The 21,743-nt window shown below is 43.6% G+C and overlaps 2 protein-coding genes across 4 annotated transcripts; one reads left to right on the top strand and one right to left on the bottom strand.

The window, feature by feature from the left end:
• The first annotated feature begins 279 nt into the window (after positions 1-279).
• Positions 280-9,324, top strand: LOC311498508 (gasdermin-E-like). 3 transcript variants are annotated; one of them, XM_084559136.1, is made up of 11 exons: positions 280-900; positions 984-1,211; positions 3,346-3,547; positions 3,647-3,815; positions 4,774-4,867; positions 4,944-4,982; positions 5,200-5,256; positions 5,421-5,548; positions 8,464-8,599; positions 8,694-8,764; positions 8,854-9,324. In XM_084559136.1, exons 2-11 carry the CDS (start codon positions 1,010-1,012, stop codon positions 9,070-9,072), a joined length of 1,317 nt encoding a protein of 438 aa, XP_084415262.1. In that variant the 5' UTR covers positions 280-900; positions 984-1,009; the 3' UTR covers positions 9,073-9,324. The 3 variants fall into 3 exon arrangements, with proteins under 3 accessions (XP_084415262.1, XP_084415263.1, XP_084415261.1); XM_084559137.1 differs by having other exon boundaries at positions 281-900; positions 1,010-1,211; XM_084559135.1 differs by having other exon boundaries at positions 282-900; positions 1,007-1,211.
• Positions 9,325-9,841: 517 nt separating this feature from the next.
• On the bottom strand, positions 9,842-17,897 carry LOC311498307 (estrogen-related receptor gamma-like; the record flags this gene model as incomplete). The annotated part of the gene is made up of 9 exons (XM_084558840.1): positions 9,842-10,318; positions 11,124-11,396; positions 11,680-12,045; positions 12,156-12,272; positions 13,258-13,411; positions 14,374-14,689; positions 14,908-14,970; positions 16,933-16,985; positions 17,652-17,897. The coding sequence occupies 9 exons, from the start codon at positions 17,895-17,897 to the stop codon at positions 10,080-10,082; spliced, it is 1,827 nt and encodes a 608-aa protein (XP_084414966.1). The 3' UTR covers positions 9,842-10,079.
• Between the last annotated feature and the right edge of the window lie 3,846 nt (positions 17,898-21,743).

Genomic DNA, 21,743 nt, shown 5'->3' with positions numbered 1-21,743 from the left:
CTTAGTTTGTCTCTTGAGCCCAAATTGTCCGTCAGACCGGACACCGCTCTGTGCAGCTGGGTTTGGATCTGATCCGGTCTCTAAGAGAACCAGGACCTGGGAGAAGACGTCCTGGAGAGACCGAGGCTCAGTCCAGACCTCGATCCAAGAGAGAAACTTCTGGTTCCACAAAAAAGAATAAAATAAAACTCTTCAGAGATCTTGATATTTGTAGAAATCTGTTTTCACTTTGACAATAATAAGATTTATTTTATTTTATAAATCAAACATCTGAGGGGTGACTACTTGTTCTTCTATGACAGTGATACGTGAATAAAGACGCAGATCTGAGGGCTATTAAACTCTAATTCACAAACATATTTCAGTTTTTCTTTTGTGTTTTTCCAACTAAATCTTCAGGAATGTTTTCTGGCTCACGTCTTCAGTGGAACCTGCTCCTCAGCTTCCTGTTAAACCAGGACTCTGTTCCAGTGAAGAGTGGCTTCAGTCCAAAGACATGTTTTTATTCATCAGAACTAAACAAGCCGTGTCCTCTGACTCTGTCTCACTGGACAACAATGTCCATCATGTCTGGAGCGTATAGATTTGTCTTTAATCTGATCAATGCATGTCCTAGAGTTGGACACTTGTGACAGTAAACGTCCAGATTGTCTTTTTTCTCTGAGACTGACGTGACTCACTTCCAGCAGATATAAATCTCTGCTATTGTTGCTGCCAACTATTAATATGTCTCGAACAGGAAGCACTGGTTTTCCAGCAAACTGTCAGACGCTCTATGTATCCTGACACCTCAGCATCAGCTGGTGTTTATAAAAAGCTGCAAAGAAGCAGCGACGCACAAACTGGTCTGAACGCACAACTGGTACGAATCACTGAGCTTCAGCTGGAGCAGAGAGGAAGGTAAGACTGGGATACATTCATTTAGTTTAACATCAGAAACAGAAGCCCTAGACTCCAGAGGATGAGTGATTCAGTGTCTGCAGGATAAACCGTGCTGTTTCCTCAGAAGATGTTCGGCGTCGAAGCCAAAGCCGTGATGAAGAACGTGGGCGCTCACGGGGATCTGATCTCCAACGAGAACCTGAACTGTAAGATGGATCTGCTGACTCTGGTCAAAGTCAGGAAGGGAAGCTTCTGGAAAATACCAAAGTACACGACCATGACGGTGAGCCTGCCCGAGCTGATGGACGGCGAGGAGGAGTTCTCTCCAGGTGAAAACAAACTGTCCTCTGACTCTGTGTTGTGTTTGTAGAAGACGTTTGATGGAGGACTGAGCTCTACTTTAAAATGTGTGATTAAACTCAGGCCACTACCACAGTATTCACATGCTGATAGTTCTATTTATCTGCTTCCATTCATTCACCATGCTGGTCATGTTTCATCATCTGGTATCAACGAGGGTAAAATGTCTCAGCTTTCATCAGTTTCTGTGATTGCTAACCGGCCTAGAAGAAGAAGAGTTGGTTGGTGTTCAGATCTTCCACAAACTGAACAGAAATGGAGAAGAAAAGAAGTAGGAAACCCAACTGGACAGAGGAACAGTGTTTGCTTCTGGATCAACTGGTCAATGAGAATAAAAGTGTTTAAGACGTAGATTTGTCTCCAATGTCACACTACAAGACAAGAAGCAGCCATGAGGAAATATAGCACAACAGATAAATGACTCCTTTCTGCTTCAGAAACTCCTAAACCTCCTAAAAGTCCTCCTCCCTGCTCTGAACAGATCTCACCTTAGGAGCTCTCTGAAGATTCTTTAGGAATACCTTTTATCTTTACCAGGATCTACTCTGAGAGAACATCATGATTCTAGGAATGTTCTTTTCTTTTGTCGTCTAGGAGCAACTCTTTGAATCTTTAGGAATACGGCTAATAATAAACATGGACATGGTCTGAGGAGCAGTAGAGTATTTAAACAAATCTCTAATGGATTTCTTTCTGCTGTTTCAGAACCATGAACAGTGCTTTGTTTGCTTTGCTGTGTGTGCGTCATGATTTTGGCACACACTGAGTTATTATTATTATTATTATTGGTCTCTGTTCAAAGCTCAGATTATAAATCCAACCCTGGAAGCTCCTGTTGCTCCTCCCCTCTGCTCCTCCCCTCTGCTCCTCCTCTGTTCTGTCAGTGGCTGGTGTTTAATCACCTCAACCAGTCCCACCTGAGTAGATGTGAATAAAGGGGGTTGGTGTCGAGGCCTCAGATGATTTCAGAGGAAGAAGCTCACCTGTTGCTTTCTATTTTCTTTTAATGAAATATGTTTTGTTGCTTCGTCATGTGTCTCCGCTATATGTTCACTTATGTTATGCTCCCTCGAGCCATGTTGTATCATAAAGACCGAATGCTGGAGGTCTTTTGTCTGAGGGTGCAACTGGGGGGGTTGTTGGTGGATGTTCATGTCTCAGAACTGACCTGGTGTAGAAAGCCTCCAAGTGTTGGTGTGACTACTTTATTAGAAGACTAGTTGACGTCTAGTTAGTTAAGAATTCAGAGAGGAAACCAGACGAGTTCTGATTTTGTGGTTACATTCACTGGCCTTTGTTTTTACAGTGTTTTAAGATAAAGACTCTTAACTCCAAGAAACTCATTTTAAATCAACCAGTCATCAATCATTCCCTGAGTTCAGATTAGTTTCTAGTTTAGTTTGGTTCTCAGCTCCAAGGCCAGAATCTTTTAAAAGGCTCTCATTACTAATGAACAGACATCACTGATTCATGTGATCATTTCTACTAGTGGTTGAATGAGTGAGTTAAACTCCTCTTCCTCAGATCAGCCCTGTTGAGTAGCTGGTCTTTAATGTGACCCAGGACTCACTGTGTGTTCACACTACCAAAGGAAGCAGGTCACATGTGTCCCAGACCACCTCCACATGTGGACTGACACCAGATCAGTGTTCACACCTGGACCTGTTTAACCTGGACACTAGAGACCAGATCAGTGTTCACACCTGGACCTGTTTAACCTGGACACTAGAGACCAGATCAGTGTTCACACCTGGACCTGTTTAACCTGGACTCTAGAGACCAGATCAGTGTTCACACCTGGACCTGTTTAACCTGGACTCTAGAGACCAGATCAGATCAGGGGACATTTGAGTCTAGAGTTTCATTAGAGAATCACTCAGTTTAATCTGAACATCCTCCATAATTCCAGGTGAGTTTCAGGTGGACTCCAACCTGAGATGTTCCTGATAAAAACCTAAACATTTGAAAGAAACGTCTTCTACAAACACAACGAGTCCAGATGAGTTTGTTTTAGTTTAGTTTTTTGGTTAAACTATGACCTGGACGGTCTAGAACTTCCACAGACATGTTTTGGTTTTAAATTTGATTCCAACCTCCTCCCAGATTATGTAGAGGAGGAGCTGGTGAAGGACTTCTGTACTTCCATGGAGACGAGTGGGAGTGGTAGTGTTGCTGGAGGGGACGCTGTTCTGGGTGAAGCTAAACTGTCAGCCAACGTGGACACCGTGGACGGTCTGGCTCTGCCGGTCAGCATGATGAAAAAGAAAGCAGACATCAAAAAAGTCAGGAATAAGTTTAGCGGCAGGTACAGGACGTCTGTGTCTCTGTCTAAATGTCTGTCCAGAAATAATACAGATTAATAAAGACCTGACCTGCTTCCATCTGTCGATGCTTAATTCATCAGGAAAATAAAAAGGAACAACGTGGACATGCTGGGACTGAAGGAGAGAGACAAGCTGACGTTTGTCCACCAGACGGTTTACAACACCGGCCCCGTCAAACTCATCAGGAAGTCCACGAGCGACGGGCTGCTTTCAGGGTCCTGCCAGAAAATGATGAGTCTGCTGGTGAAGGTCAGAGTTTGAACAGAGTGGCTCTTCACTAGACTAGTAGACAGAGGCAAAGTATGACACCAAGAAACAGGGATCAGATTCTGTCAGGCCAGTCACCATGTGGTGCATAGTTCATAGAGATTTGTGAAGATAAACCGGGTTCAGACCCGTTCAGACCTGTTCAGAGCTTCTCTGAGAACTCACCGCAGTTCTTCAGCTTGTCTCGATGTCTTCTGTGACGAAGATGTTCAAGGTTCAAGGTTCTTTATTTGGCCATTTGTGTATAAACCAACAGTCCAGACACATTGGAAATCTTGTGCAGGGCTCCCAGAGTCAACAGTTTAGGTAGTTAAGAAAGAAAAAGAAGTATAAAATATAGAAATCACTATACAACGTGGGGCGGCACAGTGGGAGTGGTAGTGGTAGTAGACGGAAGCAGTGGTTAGCACTGATGCCTCACAGCAAGAAGGTCACCGGTTCGAATCCATGGGCCGGCTGGCCTTTCTGTGTGGAGTCTGCATGTTCTCCCTGTGTCTGCGTGGGTTCTCTCCGGGTACTCCGGCTTCCTCCCACCGTCCAATGCTCATTAGGTTAATTGGTGATTTTAAATTGGCCGTAGGTGTGAGTGTGAGTGTGAATGGTTGTCTGTCTCTGTGTTGGCCCTGCAATGGACTGGCGACCCGTCCGGGGTGTACCCCTGCCTCTCGCCCGATGACAGCTGGGATAGGCTCCAGCAGACCCCCGTGACCCTTAACAGGACTAAACAGGTATAGAAGATGAATGAATGAACTATACAACGTTAGGAAAGGCACAAAAATATAAATACAAAATATAGAAACATTATACAACAGTAAGAACACAATATAAGAAGTATGAAGGCGTTATGCAGAAGATGGTGATATGTACACATTTTTAACTTCAGGATGTCTCTGATGATGTCTCACATGATGTCTCACTCTGTCTCTGAATCTTTGTTCAGGGCAGCAAGAAGGAGGAGACGTCCTTCACTGTTCCAGAAAAGTCCACCTTCGCCTACGGCCTCACGGAGATCGTGTTGAAGGACGATGAGCTGAGTAAGAACGCTGTCACTGTGTTCATGTGTTTCTGAGTAGAACTCATTTTAACTTTTGTTTTTTTTTTCTCATTCAGACATAAAATGTGAACCCTGGACTCACAAAACTGGTTTTGGTAGGTGTCTGGTTCAACAGGACGTCCCATCAATCCTGAATGTTCATTCACTCACCTATTCTACCTTTAGATAAATGAACTGACCTTACCTTCAGACCTTACAGTACTCAAAACTGCATGTGATGAATGTTGATGCTGATGAGAACATGATGAGGATCATAAACTCCACCGTTCACGTCAACCTTCAGGTTTTATTGATCTTCATGTCTGTTCTCAGATCTGCTCCTCTCCTCTGACAGCGCCAACACAGCCACGCTACAAGATGTGAAGGAAGGTCAGTGTCTGAGTTCATGAAGAATCAGAAAAGATTAACCAGCACATCTCTGTTCAGGAAGCTTCATGTTCTTGGTTCATATCACAAAGTTTCCAGTTAATGTTTCTGAAGTCAAACTGGTTATTTCACATTTTACTGAGACTCAATGTTTCGTGACTTTAAAGGAGTAGAGATGAAGGAAGGACTCCTGCAGCCGCTGGCAGATCTTCCTGAGTCAACCCGTCGTGATCTGCTGAAGAAACTCTGTGAGGTCCTGAAGAACCGGGACGACCTCTCTGAGCTGGAGGCGACGGTGAGATGATTGACATCTGGTCTGGTTTAGATCCTGGAGAAGTCAGGACTTTATCTTTTAACATGATTCACACTCAGAGTCAGGAGTCTGATGAATACAGTCCTAAACTAGAAAGAATTTGGCATTCCACTAATTCTGAAGAAGCTCGCATAGCCTGGAAAGATAGTTTAACAACTTATAAAAAAGCTCTCAGTAGTATTAGAACAGCATATTATTCATCATTAATAGAAGAAAACAAGAACAACCCCAGATTTCTTTTCAGCACTGTAGCCAGGCTGACAAAGAGCCACAGCTCTGTTGAGCCATCTATTCCTTTAGCCCTCAGTAGTAATGACTTCATGAGCTTCTTTACTAATAAAATTGTCGGCATTAGAGAAAATATTCAAGGCATCCTTCCAACAGCTGTTAAAGATGCAAGTACAGCGACATTAGAAACTTTTGTAAGACCTTATCAATATCTGGAATCCTTCTCCCCAGTAGATCTTCTTGAGCTCTCTTCAACAATTACAGCATCTAAACCATCAACCTGTCTTCTAGATCCAATCCCAACTAAATTGCTCAAAGAAGAAGTTTTTCCATTAATTAACACCTCCATATTGAACCAGATCAATTTATCTTTATTAACAGGATATGTGCCTCAGTCTTTTAAGGTTGCTGTAATTAAGCCCTTACTCAAGAAAGCCACTCTAGATCCAGATGTTTTAGCCAACTATAGACCAATCTCCAACCTTCCTTTTATTTCCAAAATTCTAGAAAAATTTGTTGCTAATCAGTTGTGTGACCATTTAAACAGGAATGGTCTGTTTGAAGAGTTTCAGTCAGGTTTTAGAGTTCATCATAGTACAGAAACAGCTTTGGTTAAAGTTACCAATGATCTCCTCATGGCTTCAGACAGTGGACTTGTCTCTATACTTGTTCTGCTAGATCTTAGTGCTGCATTTGACACTATTGATCATAATATTTTACTACAGAGACTTGAAAGTGAGGTCAAGATTAAAGGAACTGCATTAGACTGGTTTGAATCCTATCTATCTGACAGATTCCAGTTTGTTCATGTCAATAATGATTCCTCTACTTATACAAAAGTAAGTTATGGAGTTCCTCAGGGTTCTGTGCTAGGACCAATACTCTTCACGTTATACATGTTGCCATTAGGCAAGATTATTAGAAAACATGGCATAAACTTTCATTGCTATGCAGACGACACCCAGCTATATTTATCTATGAAACCAGATGAAACTAATCAGTTGGTTAAACTCCAAGCATGCCTTAAAGACATAAAGGCTTGGATGACCTGTAATTTCCTACTCTTAAACTCAGACAAAACAGAAGTTATTGTATTTGGTCCTAAGCATCTCAGAGATTCATTATCTAATCACATGGTGTCTTTGGATGGCATTACCTTGGCCTCCAGTACTACTGTAAAAAACCTTGGTGTTATATTTGATGAGGATATGTCCTTTAAATGTCACATAAAGCAAGTGACCAGGACTGCCTTCTTTCACCTGCGTAATATCGTCAAAATTAGGAACATCCTGTCTCAGAGTGATGCTGAAAAACTAGTTCATGCATTTGTGTCGTCCAGACTGGATTATTGTAATTCATTACTGTCTGGCTGTCCAAATAGCTCTTTAAAAAGCCTCCAGTTGATTCAAAATGCCGCAGCAAGAGCATTGACAGGAATTAGCAAGAGAGATCATATTACTCCAGTTTTAGCTTCTCTTCACTGGCTCCCTTTAAAGTCTAGAATAGAATTTAAAAACCTCCTCCTTACATACAAGGCCCTTAAAGGCCTAGCTCCATCGTATCTTAAAGACCTTATTGTACCATATCATCCCAGCAGATCACTTCGGTCTGAAAGTGCAGGCCTACTTGTGGTTCCTAGAATTTCAAAAAGTAGAATGGGAGGTAGAGCTTTCAGCTATCAGGCTCCTCTCCTGTGGAACCAGCTCCCAGTTTGGGTTCGGGAGGCAGACACTCTCTCTATTTTTAAGGTCAGGCTTAAGACTTTCCTTTTTGATCAGGCTTATAGTTAGGGCTGGACTAAACCATCCCTTAGTTATGCTGCTATAGGCCTAGGCTGCTGGGGGACGATGCACCAAACACATGTCCTCCTCCTTTCTTCTCTCTCCTCTCTCGCATCCTCCACTTTCTTTTCTCTGGCACAGAGCTCTTGCCCTCTAATTTCCTATATACTACTAGTCATACAATTCTGTGCTATTACTATGTAGAATGTTTACTGCTGTGTGTGTCCCACCCCCCTTCCCCCCCTTCCCCCCTCTTCCCCCCTCTTCTTGTGAGTATCTCTGGCCTGGAGTGGTGTGTTTCCCGTGGAGCTCTATACTACATCTGTTGTCGTGGTCTCATCAGCCTGCCCAGTCTTCATGGAATCCTGCAGTTATCCACTCCTACCTGAATGAACAATTCTCCAACCTGCCTATGATTCCTCTTACATTTTCAAACTGTCATGTAACATCATCAGTTTGTATCATAAGATTCCTCATGTACACTTTAGTCAGATATGTGTATCTATGACAGATGTATGTTTATCTTGCTGTTCTCTTCTCTTCTCTCTCTGCTGTTCTCTTCTCTCTTTCTTCTGTCTGTACCCGGCTGGCCTTAGGCAGATGGGTCCCTCCATATGAGCTGGGTTCTGCTCGAGGTTTCTTCCTGTTAAAAGGGAGTTTTTCCTTGCCACCGTTGCCTTCAGGCTTGCTCTGGGGGTTTCAGGCCGGGTTTTTGTAAAGCGTCTTGAGACGATTTGTATTGTTATTGACGCTATATAAATAAAATTGAATTGAATTGAATTGAATTAAACATCTGCAGCTTCAAAGTTAAAGACATGAGTGGTGATGATGATGATGATGATGATGATGATGATGATGATGATGATGATGATGATGTCCTCCTCTCAGATGGAACAGTTCAGTAAAGGGACATATGAGCGTCCTCAGAATCAGACCGTCTCCTCCTTCCTGGACGTCCTGGAGGTTCCTAACGTCTCCTCAGATGTGAAGGATGCGGTCTACATCCTGGTCAGCTCCTTGGACGGTGAGAACATGAGTTTGATGGTTCAGTCAGAAACAAAGTGTTGGCACTTTTTACATCTCAAAGATTTCTTCTTCTTCTCGTTATTTTTGTGCAGCTCTCCCAGACGAAGCTCCGCCCCTCCTGACCTCCTGCAGTGAAGAAACCCTGGGAGTCCTCCAACATCTGGTTGGTCCACTCACTCACCAACATCTGTTTTAGGTTTCTAAATCTAGATCCACCAGGTCGTCTCACAGTCGTCCGTCTCTCGTCCTCAGGTGGACGCTCTGAAGGAGGACGGCCAGGCCAAGCTTCCAGAGTCTCTGCCTCCCTCTCTGCAGGAGGAGGGCGAGCTCCGCTGGGCGGCTGAACTTCTGTGTTCGACCAACGACAGCCTGAGAGAGTTGAGTGATAACTGGGGGCGTCCAGAGTGTCCCCCCCAGACGCTGATGGAGGTTTTATGTCTCACGGTTCAGGGACTCGTCGCTCTGCAGTGACGCTGCGCAGACCCAGAGTTCATTAACGCGACAATAACTCCAGCTTTGATTTAATCTCCTGTTTCCTTCAGAGATCAAAGAAACATAATGACTAAAACTAAACTTTATCGTTGAAAGAAATGTTTATCCATGAATAACTTCTGTTCCTGATTCTTCTTCTTTTATTTTACATAAATCACCGCGATATGAACCTGATCTGATTTAAGATCTGTCTGTAAAACTGTGGGATTGTTTCTAATTAAAAACAAAAAAACCAACAGACTTGATTTGATGTTTTTATTCCAAAAGCTTTTATTCACCAGTTATCAGCAACTTCTTCTTCTTCTTCCTCTAATCAGCAGCCGACAAATAAATAAAATAAATAAGAAATAATAAAAGTCCACAATAATAAAATAACATCCGTTGGAACGTGTCATTGCTGGCAGCAGCTCCGCCTCCGGTTACTACGGTAACCAGATCATCTTTGAGGCAAACTGGCACAAAAATATCTGATGATGATGATGATGATGAACCTTGACTAAACCCCGCCTCCTCTGAGTTCTGGACACGATCAATAGAGATACTGATGGATGAATGAATGAATGAATGAAGAGCAGCTCTGATGTTTAAATGTTCAGAAGAAAAACTGCAGCTTCTTCCAGAGAAGCTGTTTCTCTAAACTTGATCAGGTTTAAACAAACGGATGCAGGAAAAATAATAAAATGTTCTATAATTACAAAAACTATTATTGATCTGATCCAGGAGATGAAGAATGAAGTTTATTACTTTACTGTCAGCAGCGTAGCAGCAGGCTAGCTCACTGATGCTAAGGTCACTTTAAAGATACAACTCTACTGAGAAATTTTTGTTTTTATATTCAATAATTAAACCGTTTACTTTGTCTGAAACAAGTCTCTGCAAAAACCCTGCAGCTCTTTTCTACAGAAGCCAGTTTCTGCCAGAAATAGTCAAAGAGTCCTTCCAGGTGTCTGTCCTAAAGTTGAGTGTGACTGATTGTCCTGACGTGTTCAGGCCTTGGCGTCGAGCATCTCCAGCAGCAGTTTGTGGAGGGGGATGCAGCGCTGGCGGTGCAGCCTCAGGAGGGTCTGCACGGCCCGGTCGGCGGTCTGTCGCAGCAGAGGGAGGCTCATCAGCAGCCGGCCCGCTCGGTGCTGCTCCCTGCGGGACGACTCGTACTCCTGCAGGGCTTCGTGGAGCCCGTCCTGAAACCTCTGCAGCGAGTCGGGACAGTCCACCGGGTCTGCATCTGATGGAGACACACACACGTAAGGTTACTGTGGGTCAAAGTAACTCAGGACAGATGACCTTGATACCAGGTTCAGTATTTTTATGGATTCTATAATGTGCACAATGTCAGCATTTAATGATGTACAGCCCTGAGCCTTGATTTCATACATGGTCCGTTGTCTCCATCTAGTGGACTAATGGTGGTACTACAGATAATAAACACAATATACAGCCATCTTGTAGTGAAAGTTAGCTTAGCATTGATATGTAGCATGCCTTGGTGACTGGTTTCCCTGGGGAGTTCCATGTGTGAACAACATGGAGGAAATCTCCATCTTCTTCTGGATTGTATAATGATCACAATGGTAGAATGTGATGATGTCCAGGCTAAATAAAATGTCCAAAGGTTGAATTGTGTGTACGTTGCCTCCTGTAGTGGAATCAGTAGGATTTTATTTTCAGCGTGGACCAAAGGTCAAGGTCAAACCGAGCGTCGTCTTCTATTGTTTGATGTCAAACAGCTGATCGGTCCACTGCCCGTCCATCAATAAACTTTATTGATCTGAGGCTCAGACATAGAGACACTGTCCAGACCAACAGCCAGCCACCAACAGTCTGGTCTCTAGTCTGGTCTCTAGTCTCTGGTTTGAACCTGGACATGATCTGTCTCTAGTCTGGTCTCTAGTCTTTGGTTTGGACTTAAACCTGTTCTGTTAGCTGGAACAAACAACCAGCTTCCCATGATGCACTGCTTCCACAGTAGAGTTGTCATTGATTGTCCGCTGTTAGCATCGTTAGCTTTCTAATGATTTGAGTGTCCGTACCAGAGTTGGCGAGCGCCACGGCCTTCAGCGCCGCCGCCTCCTCAGGACTCAGCCTCATCGTCTGGTATTTAGCCGTCAGGTGACGCAGCGCCTCGTACATGTCGGCCAATCCCGCAGCGCGACACTGAGCCTCGTCCAGACGAAGGTTCCCAGCGAACACAAGCTCCTCCCCCGGGGCGCCTTGTGAGCGCCAGGCCACGCCCACCAGCAGCGCCTCCATCCAGCCACTCTGCAGCAGTGACATCTGGTCGACCAATGAGAGTCCAGAGAAACCTGAAAGAGGCGGGAACAGAGGTGTCAATCAGATATAGTCTGGTCTCTAGTCTGGTCTAGACCTACTCTAGTCTCTGGTCTCTAGTCTGGTCTCTGGACCTCTCTAGTCTCTTGTCTCTGGTCTATAGTCTGGTCTAGACCTGGACCTGGACCTGCTCTGTCTCTAGTTTCTAGTCTCTGGCCTCTGGTCTAGACTTGGATCTAGACCTACTCTAGACTCTGGTCTCTGGTCTCTGGTCTCTATCTCTGGTCTCTAGTCTCTGGTCTGGACTTGGACCCGTACCTGGGATCTGTTTGGCCCAGCCAATCAGAACCAGCAGCTCCCGGTTCAGGAGGTCACAGAGGGTCAGCAGGGTGCTCAGGCTGCTGTCATTGGTCGAGTCGTCCTGATTGGCAGCCAGGGGGGCGGGCTCTGTCAGCAGCAAATGAGAAATGACCTTGTTTCCTGAAAGACATGAGGAGGAGACAGATGAGAATGAGACAGGAGGATGATGAGCTGAGTCCAGGATGAAGGTCTGGAGACGTTCAGAGGACTTTGACTCACTGCTGCTGATTGGATGGTTGAACGGCGTTTTACATGAACCCAGTCCTGACTCCACCCTCCTCTTGTACTTCTGCCGTCCCCCTCTGACCCGGTCCATCCGGACACCTGTAACACACAGAGGTCATTCAGTCATCCTTCCTCCGTCTTCCGTCCTCCGTCCTCCAGTCAAACATTTAAATGTCCCTCAACCAGAACGTGTGGTCCCGTTGACGTACCCTCTCTCATCATCCCGGCCCGGAGACACTTCTGGAAGCGACAGGCCTGGCAGGCTTTCCTCCTCCTCTTCGTGATCTCACACTCGTTCATCACCGGGCAGCTGTACTCGATGTTACCTAGGCAACCAAAGAACAGGAAGTAGGTGAGTGAGACGTAGAGATTTCACCTGGACCTGGTCCGAGGACATGAGACTCTCTCAGTTATTAGAAACTAAAGCTGAAGACCAGAACCCTGACGGAGACTGGATTCAGAGCAGGACTGGGTTCACTGGTGTACCTAATGAAGTGGCCAGTCACTGTCAGTTAATTTATGTCCATCCTCTGGGTTTGATCTGCTCTCTTTGTCTTCATGTTTTCATTCTGTCTGTTCACACACAAATCTATAGAGAGTCCAGACCCCCTCCCTACCTCCTCCCTCACCCCTCCCTCACCCCTCCCTCACCCCCTCCCTCCCCACAAGTGTTTATTGGGGCTTAAACTCCTGTTAACAGGATATTGACGGGCAGAGATGCTTTTCAGTCTCCTCCTCCTCAGCTGCTTCTCCAGTTCATGTTTTCACAACTTTCATGTCACAGATAAAGTCCAGAGGGTTAATCAGCTGATCTCAGATTCTCTCTGAAAACTCAACCTCAGACTCTGGACCTCGATCACGTTCTACTGCTCCGTCACCACAAACTTCACCACCAACAACCTGTCAGCAGGTTTATTTTATTTGAAGCTGCAGTAAACTCGTCCTCAGACGTTCAGACACTCTGACATGAAGCCAGCCTTCGGCAGCGTGAGCTCCTAACGTCTGCTGCCTCTGGTTTCCTGCTCTGAATCAATCTTTCAATCAATGGTCTGACCCCAGGGACGCCGCTCTCTGCTCTGAATCCAGCTGCAGACAGAATCAAGCTTCACACAGTAATCAATGCAGCCAGCACTGACTGTATTGATCAGGCCTGTTTATTAATTCTCTTATTAGTCTCTGACGAGGTCTTTATTTAAGACCTGTGAGATGAATCCTCCTACAGCAGCTGTTTGGTCGCCGTCCCAGCGGCTCTGACTAGAATCTGACTAATAAAACTCTACCTCTGACCCGGACACTTTCATACTCTCTCACCTTGTATGGTCCTCTTGAAGAAAGCCTTGCAGGCCTCGCAGGACGCCACGCCGTAGTGATAACCTGAGGCGAAGTCTCCACAGACCAGACAGAGCCTCTTGGGGCCGGAGGCACCCATCGGTGTCAGGTAGTCCCCTCTGAGGATGGAGTTCACCTGCAGACACAGAACAGTTGAGACCAGAGCTGAGCTTCTAGTGTCTGTCTGGATGGGACATCCATAAATGGAGGACATGTCCAACATCAACATGAAGCACTGTCAGACAGCTGGACATGTCACCTACACTGTAAAAACTGAGCTTAAAACAACAAGAAGAAATATTTAAAATGTGTTTCTAAAGTTCTAACAGTTAATTAAGACAATTTAGGAACAAAACAGAATCACAAACAACGTATTTAAAACGTGTTTTATCTTGGTTAGAGTTTTTTTTTTACAGTGTACTGTATAAATCTCTGTATCTGAGAGAGAACCCTGAACATGTTCTAGATTTATTTAATCACACGTCATTTTTCAGGTTTAAACGTTAACACATGACAAATCTATCTGTCTCTGTTTTATTGTTTTGGACTTTGTTGTTGTTGTTGAGTCTCTTTGTGTAGATGAAGTTGACTGGTGTCTCTCTTTAGTTGCTCTCAGAGTTTTTGTGGAAGTTTTTAATCTGTTGTTGTGTTTGTAGAAGATGTTTCCTCCAAGTTTTCAGCTCTAGATGATGATGGAGAGTTTCACCTGGACCTGGACCTGGACCTGGACCTGGAGGAACCTGTTCTTATCCTGTCTCTAACAAACGTTTCTTTAATTAACCATTAATGTCCAGAGACTCCACCCACAGATGCTCCTGATAAAAACCTAAACTCTCCACCATCATGTAGAGCTGAACACTTGGAGGAAACATCTTCTAGTCCAGATGAGTTTGGTTCAGACTTGGATATACCACCACCAGCAGCAGCAGCAGCAGCAGCAGCAGCTCTGAATATGAGCCCTGCTGCCACAAATGATCTTGACCAGGGACCCCTCCAAAATACAGGGCCAATCTGGGGCCCTACATGTCCAACCAACCATGTCCAACCAGCTCTACTGAGTCACAATAAACAAAACCATCAAATAAAAAGTTTCTTCACCTGAGCTGAAAACGAGTCCGACTGTGAGACCGAGTAACAGATCGCAGCGCTGCCCCCAACGCTTCCTCCACTAGAACTAGATCCTGTTGGGGAGTCCGGCTCTGGAGCTCCACAGAGGAGGCTGTAAGAGGAGGAGGAGGAAGAGGAGGAGGATGCCGGGCTGGGGAGTAGGAAGGCTGGGTGTGAGGGGCTGAGAGTGGGTGTGGTGTCCAGGGGGAAGGGGGGACTGAGGGGTGAGGAGTGGAGGAAGGAGGCTGGAGACCGGGCTTCAGGAGAAGGGGAGGAGGAGGAGGAGGAAGAAGAGGAGTCCAGGAGGCTGAGGAGGAAGAATCACATGAGAAATTAAAACATATAAATAGATTTTATTTTTAAATTAACTAAACATTTAGTTGAAAGTTGTTTCAGTTGCAGAGAAAAACTTTTACAACTAAAATATAAAAGTTTAGACGTTGTTAGTGAAACTGCTGCAGACTCTAAATGATTAAACCACCTCACCTCTTTAATAAATAATAATAATTATAATAATTAACTCACCGCTGTGCACCCAGGAAGTGGAAGTCGTCGGTCAGACAGAATTCCTTCAGCTCCATCCTCAACCTGAACCAAGATCACTGCAGGAATAATAAAACTAAATCAGATGCATTCACAGGCTCAGAGCTCAGTCTGTAAAAACAAAGACTCGGTCATGACACTTCAACGTCCAACAGATGAAGTTTGAATCATGGAGGAAGAACTGGTGGCGTGGTAAAGGAACGATGGATAACTGAGAGTCTGAGGAGGCAGCAGGTTCATTTATCTGTTTGTCCCGACGTCACAGGAGGAGGGGAGGCAGTGGATGGAGGGGGCGGGGCCTGCACACTCAGCCAATCAGGGAGGAGGGGATTGCCTTCTCCTCCTCCTCCTCCTCCTCCTCCTCCGATCATCTCTATTGATTTGGACAGTGACAGATGTAGGCCAGGGCAGCCCCAAGCTCCTGTCTGCTGATGTCAACCTGCAGCTTTAAACTACTTCTACTGTTTCTATATGAACAGAAAATAAAATAAAATAAAACACACAGTTAAACCTTTAAATCTTTACTGAGCACAACTCAAAATAATAGGTGGCTAAAAATATGAGACAATGACTTAAATTTATTATGAAATACAACGAGAAAGCATGTGTCCTGATACATATCCCTGATTTATTTTATTATTTATTTAATTTATTTATTTGAATAAAGTTTTAAAATGTTCCAGTTTCTGACGCGCTATAAAAACTTGTTTCTAATATTTATTTTTTAGCATTTTTTTTGCATTTTTCTATTCTACTGCTAAACCCAAACCAATCAAACTCCTCACAGATTCATGTAGTTTCTCTGGATGCTGTTACTTTGGCCTCAAGCTCTACCTGGATGAGGATGTGCCCATACATCATGGATTTACCTCCAGAACATTTATCACCAGTGAGTATCTGCCATTCAAACCCAGAGAGATAGAACTGTGCATCGTCGGCGTAGAAACGTATCTGTGTTTTCTGCTTTTGTGACCGAGTGGCAGCAGAAAGGATCCTTGAGGAACTTCATATCTTAAATAATAAATCTGACTTAAAAGCTGAAAATTTCTGTTAAAAGTTTTTTATGAAAAAACGGTGAATTGAGGGGACATAAAAATGTAAAAATTTTCTGTCGTGTCTGGGTCGAGGGTGGGTTTATGTGAGGAGAGGTTGTATTTTTAAATCGTCATGTTTTTATAAACCTCTTCACATTCCTTCAATAAACATGGTGGGACAACAGTCGGATCTTGTGTTTGTGTCGGTTTAAATGTATTTCTGCATAAAGTTCTTAGTCTGTTGTGTGAACAGACAACTGAAGTCTCACTGCAGTCTTGCGATAACTAGTGGAGCAACGTTGTGCAACCGGATCAGTGGACGTATGAGGGAGATCAACAACACGGCAGAAGCTCCAACTCTGAGAGCAGCGTCTGGATTTAAAAAGAAGAGCTGGACAAAAGGAAAGATCATGAAAAGATGAGGAACTGGAGACGCCACGAACCTCTGGAACCAACCAGGACGTTAATACGTTAATGGAAACTAAGAACACACTGAAACATCTCAGGAAATCAGCAGAGATACGAAGCCATGGTGTTCTCAGTGGTGACCCAGAAACAGAGAGGAGGAGGAGGAGGAGGAGGAGGATGCTGAAGCAGCACTTTCAGACGGTGTGAGAAACAAACGCACACACACACACACACACACACACTCAGTCCTAATCTTACACTGAGACGTTCAGATCAGTCTCACCTACATGATCTGATGTTTCATAACAGCTACTGTCTGTCTGTCTGTCTGTCTGTCTGTCAGGCTTTGACTGGTTCTCCTCATATTTATTAGAGAGAAGGTTTTATGTTACTGTAAATAATTTTAAATCATCTGTGTGTAATATGAAATACGGTGTTCCTCAGGGCTCTGTTTTAGGACCAATTTTATATTTTATCTTCTTTATACATGATTCCTTTGGGAGACATCATTCACAGCAGACATGGTGTCTCCTTCCACTTTTATACAGATGATACCCAGATCTACCTGCCTTTCAACTCATCAGACAGGAGTTCATTACACAACTGCATGCCAACCTCCTGCACTCAGACAAAATGGAAATAATGATAATTGGACCCCAGCAGCTGCCAAAACAAGTTCCACCCTTGGCTGGTTCCTTCTGCGAGAACATCAGTAGGCCTACTGCTGTGAATAACCTCGTTGTCTGGTTTGACTGTGACAGTTCACACTTTACTTTCAGGGGAACATTTCCAGACCGTCCAAAACTCAGCTTCCAGGCTTTTGACCAGAACCAGGAGAAGGGATCACATCACTCCAGTTTTAGCAGATCTCCACTGGCTCCCAGAATGTTTTAGAATTGATTTTAAGGTCTTATTGATCACTTTTAAATCTCCTCATGGCCGTGCCCCGGGCTACATTACTGACCGTTTAGCATCATACAGGCCAGCTCAAACCTTGAGATCTTCAGGCAGAGGTCTACTGTGTTGTGTTTTACTTTTAACTTTTCTAACTTTGTTTTATGTGCCTGTTTTAAAATTGTAAATTTGTTTTTGTGAAGCACTTTGTAATGTTGATTTGAAAAGTGCTATACTATCTATCTATCTATCTATCTATCTATCTATCTATCTATCTATCTATCTATCTGTCTATCTATCTATCTATCTATCTATCTATCTATCTGTCTATCTGTCTATCTATCTATCCATCTTGTTTTCATTCTGACTCAGAGGAAACACAGAACCAACCTCTTGGTTAATCAGCTTCACGTTCACCTGCCGCCTTGTTTCCGAGCCGTGGACGGAGGGAACATCCAGTAACTCTGAGGCGTTCACTCCGCTGACCCACTCACCTCCGTCAGTCAGATCTGGGTCAGTGATGCTCTGAGTCAACCAGCTCTGTGCAGGACCTCCACCCATTACATCTCCCCGTATGCTCTGGAGCAAACACTGCTGCTCCTCCCTGACACCCTGAGAGGAGCTTTTATCCAACATGGCTCCAACAAACAAACTCATCCACCACTTTTAGACGCAGATTCTTCAGGGGTTTTTACTTCTAAGTTGGGAGTGAGTTGCTTCTAGTATCTTGGGTGGTTTTAGGTGGCCTACACGATGCTTGTGTGATCCTTTTATGCTGTACCTCATCAGTCTGGATCGCTCTGTGACAACTCCACCCAAACACTAGTCAGCGTTGTCTCTTTTTTGTCAGTCAGGTTCATTTTTGTTTCTACTTTCTGCTTCACTTTCAACAATGGGGCTAAAACTTTTACTGAAATTTAGCAGAAGACGAGTCGTATAAGCATCCTTACCAACTTTATTGATCCAAAACAATCAATTCAATAAATTGTGGATTTGTAGAAGCAGCCAGAAATACCAAAGCAGAAACCAAGTGGACCAATCACAGCTCTTGTGGTCTGCGTCTCCATGATGCATAGTTTCATTTCTGGGGAGGTGCACATCAGTTACAGCGTTAGAGTCTGGGTAGGGGTCAGCGCTGTCACCGTAGCCTCTGAGTCAACTACACACAGAAGCATAAAAGGTTGGTTGGTTTGGGTGGGTCGTCCACAACTTGCAGGGTTGGTGGTTCAGTCCCATGAGAACCTTAAATTGCTCCCAATGCCAGACGAGGTCCTTGTGTGGCAGCTTCCACCTTTGTTACTGGTGTGAAGTCAGTTAGTAAGGCATCTTATAAGAGCATGTGTTTGAGTGATGGTAGAAAGAATCAAGTGTTGGTGGTTTGAAGCTGCAGCAGGACGGTGGGCGTCTGTGTTCCAACATTCACCGACGGTCATTAATTCTGGGTAGTGACTAAAACAATGATTCTTTTTTCCTCTTGTCTTTTTCATATTCATCTTATAAACAGACTTGACCTAAATTCAAGACAAACCCAGAGTGCACACGTTGGTTTTGTTGTGTTCTTCAGTGATTTGTTTCATAAAGGGGTCTGGTCTTCCTGAGCCCCAGGTCTCCTCTGGACTCGGTCTGGACTCTCTTCAGTAGAGATATAAGCAGCGCTGCTCGTTCTGTGAAAGTGAAAGCTGATATTCCGCTGGCTCACAGGTTCAGCCTCGTACTGGGTGAACCTCTGTAATCCCATTATCGCTGCCTGAGGGTGAGAGTGTGTGGACAGATTGGCCTATAATATAAAGTGGCTTACAGCCCCAAATCCACATAAACAGTGTGAGCATTAAGGTTATGGAGCCAGGTGGAGGATTTGAACGGGCCAGCACGCGAGCATCACCCGAGGTGACTCGACAACAACAACAAACGCTAGCACACGGCTAGCCTAGATGCTAATGCAGCTTTTCCAGCAGTGGGTCAGTGTAAACCATGAGCTCAGAGGATAAAGCCGAGGGCTCAGGAGAACCAGGTAGTGACTGAGAGCAGAGGAAGAACTTTACACAACCCTGATTCTACCGACATCTGTTTAAAATGTTGCATAATAAATGAAATTAACACAGTTACACACCAAACACTGACTGATTCTTATATTGTAAAATCTGCTGTAGATCATCAGCTGTTATTAAAAGAATTCTTTAAACTTCTACAAGTCAAAGTTTATTTCTAAAGCACATTTAAAAACTGTTGAACCAAAGTGCTGAACAAGCAGAACAACAGAAATAAACAATCCCCGTTTAATAAAAAAATGAGTTAAAATAAGCAATAAAACACAAGTAAAACTGTCTGTTAATAAACTGTGTTAGTAAAATAAAATCCAAGATGTCCTGCTCAACTTGGACTGAAGGCCAATGAGAGGAAGTGGGTTTACAACAATGATTTAAAATGCTCCAAACTCTGAGCAGCTTTGATATAAAAGGGTCAGCTGTTCCAGAGTTTCTGGGGCCACCACTGTAAAGGCTCTATGGCCTCTGTTTCTGAGCCTGGATCTAGGGAGGTCCAGTTGTAGCTGGTCTGTTGATGGTAGAGCTCTGGATGGGGTGTGACGTAGGTAAGATGGTGCCCGGCCATTAAGACTCTTAAAAACTAGTAGTAAAATTTTAAAATGAATCCAAAAATGGACTGGAGGCCAGAGTAGGGAGTCCAGTACTGGTGTAACTTGACCTGGTCATTTTTAGGACTTTACTCAGAAGTCGTAATTTAATAAAGCTCGTCTTGACTACTGAACTAATCTGTTTGTCAAATTTAAAGGCGGAGTCAACAATCACGCCAAAGTTTCTTCTGAGAGTAGGATGCTAGACGGCCGATGGCACTGTCAAAACTGGGTGTCTAAATAATAGATTTTCAGTTTTGTTTTTATTTAGCTGAAGGACGTTTGCCTCCATCCATGACTGCACATCCTTCAGACAATTTAGCAAAGCCTGTATAGAGGTGTTGTTGTTTGTTTGGCAGATCAATTTGTAAAACAATTAAATGGACCCCAAGGGTGGCATGTACAATGAAAAAAGGATGGGTCCCATGATAGACCCTTGAGGAACACCACAGCTAAGAGGGGATGCTATTGAGGAATACATATTTGTAATTTACAAATTGTTAATTATTCTGAGAGCTGCATTTGTTTTGGTGACATGTCTGTTTTCATATTTATACTTATTTTTTTAAGCTGCTACAACACTTAAATCTTCCCATGGGAATAATAAATTCTAATTTTATATATATTTAATTATTTGTATCATTTTATAATTTATTTATATATTTAAATGATTGTATGGAAGGATGAAACAAATGTCAAATATCTTCTTTAACGTCACTCATGTCGTCTTCATATTTGAAGAAAACATCAACAACCAATCACACTTCTTCATTCTAACCTCAGCCTCACTCCCTGGCCACTTCATTAGGTACACTAGTGAACGTATTCTAATGCTTCATGAAGGTTCTGGTGTTCAGCTTTAGTTTCTAATGACTGATAGAGATGCTGATGCTTCTTCTAAAATATATTTCATCCTCCACAGTGATCATCCAGGTGAGTCACCACCTTTCTGGACATTATTTAGATTAGAATGACTTCACTGGTGTACCTAATAAACTGGCAAGTGAAAGTATATTAATACAGAACTAGCACGTTCTCTTTTTCTCAGTATTATTGATTAGAATCTTATTTAATAAGTTAAATATAATGTGATTAAATTCATGTTTATCTGTGGAAGGCAGAGGAGACGTATTATGATGAGTTTTTAATGTTTCCTGCTTTTATTTTTTTATACTTCCTCTGACTCCCCTCACCTGTCCTGTCTTGTGTCTTTCTGTTTGCATGCTCCGCCCCTCATTAGTCTCACCTGTCTCTCGTTATTCCATCAGCCCTTGTGTGCATATATAACCCTGCCTTTCCCTTTGTCTTCTGTCTGTTTTATTTCTTCTGGGCTGTTTCCTTGTGGTTCTTCTTTGGTTTTTGTTCTTCAGCAGGTTCTTTTAGATCACCTTGACATTCCTGCAGCACCTTGATTTCTGGTTCTTTGAGTTTTTATGAAAGTCGTTTTGTCTCCCTCCACTTCATTAGGTACACCAGTGAAACCAGTCCTGGTCTAAATCTCCATGTCCAGAGGAACAGTGTTTGCTTCTGGATCAACTGGTCAATGAGAATAAAAGTGTTTAAGGTGTAGATTTGACTCCAGTGTCACACTACAAGACAAGAAGCAGGCATGAGGAAATATAGCACAACAGATAAATGACTCCTTTCTGCTTCAGAAACTCCTAAGCCTCTTAAAAGTCCTCCTCCCTGCTCTGAACAGATCTCACCTTAGGAGCTCTCTGAAGAGCTGAGATTCTTTAGGAATACCTTTTATCTTTACCAGGATCTACTCTGAACTTTGAGGAGAAATTCTTAGAAATCAGTTTTAGTTTCTAATAACTGAGAGAGATCAACTGTGTTTTTATTTAGTA

The sequence above is a fragment of the Chelon labrosus genome, assembly GCF_963514085.1.
Source record: "Chelon labrosus genome assembly, chromosome: 13".
Lineage (NCBI taxonomy): Eukaryota > Metazoa > Chordata > Actinopteri > Mugiliformes > Mugilidae > Chelon > Chelon labrosus.
Note: the sequence above shows the minus strand (reverse complement) of the source record. Positions and strands in the feature narration are given on the sequence as shown.

Excerpts from the sequence above, each read along its gene's own strand:
- LOC311498508 (XM_084559136.1), top strand. The coding sequence starts at position 1,010 with ATGTTCGGCGTCGAAGCCAAAGCCGTGATGAAGAACGTGGGCGCTCAC. Across the intron at positions 1,212-3,345 it reads CGAGGAGGAGTTCTCTCCAG|ATTATGTAGAGGAGGAGCTG; the intron begins GTGAAAACAAAC and ends ACCTCCTCCCAG. Across the intron at positions 5,257-5,420 it reads GCTACAAGATGTGAAGGAAG|GAGTAGAGATGAAGGAAGGA; the intron begins GTCAGTGTCTGA and ends GTGACTTTAAAG.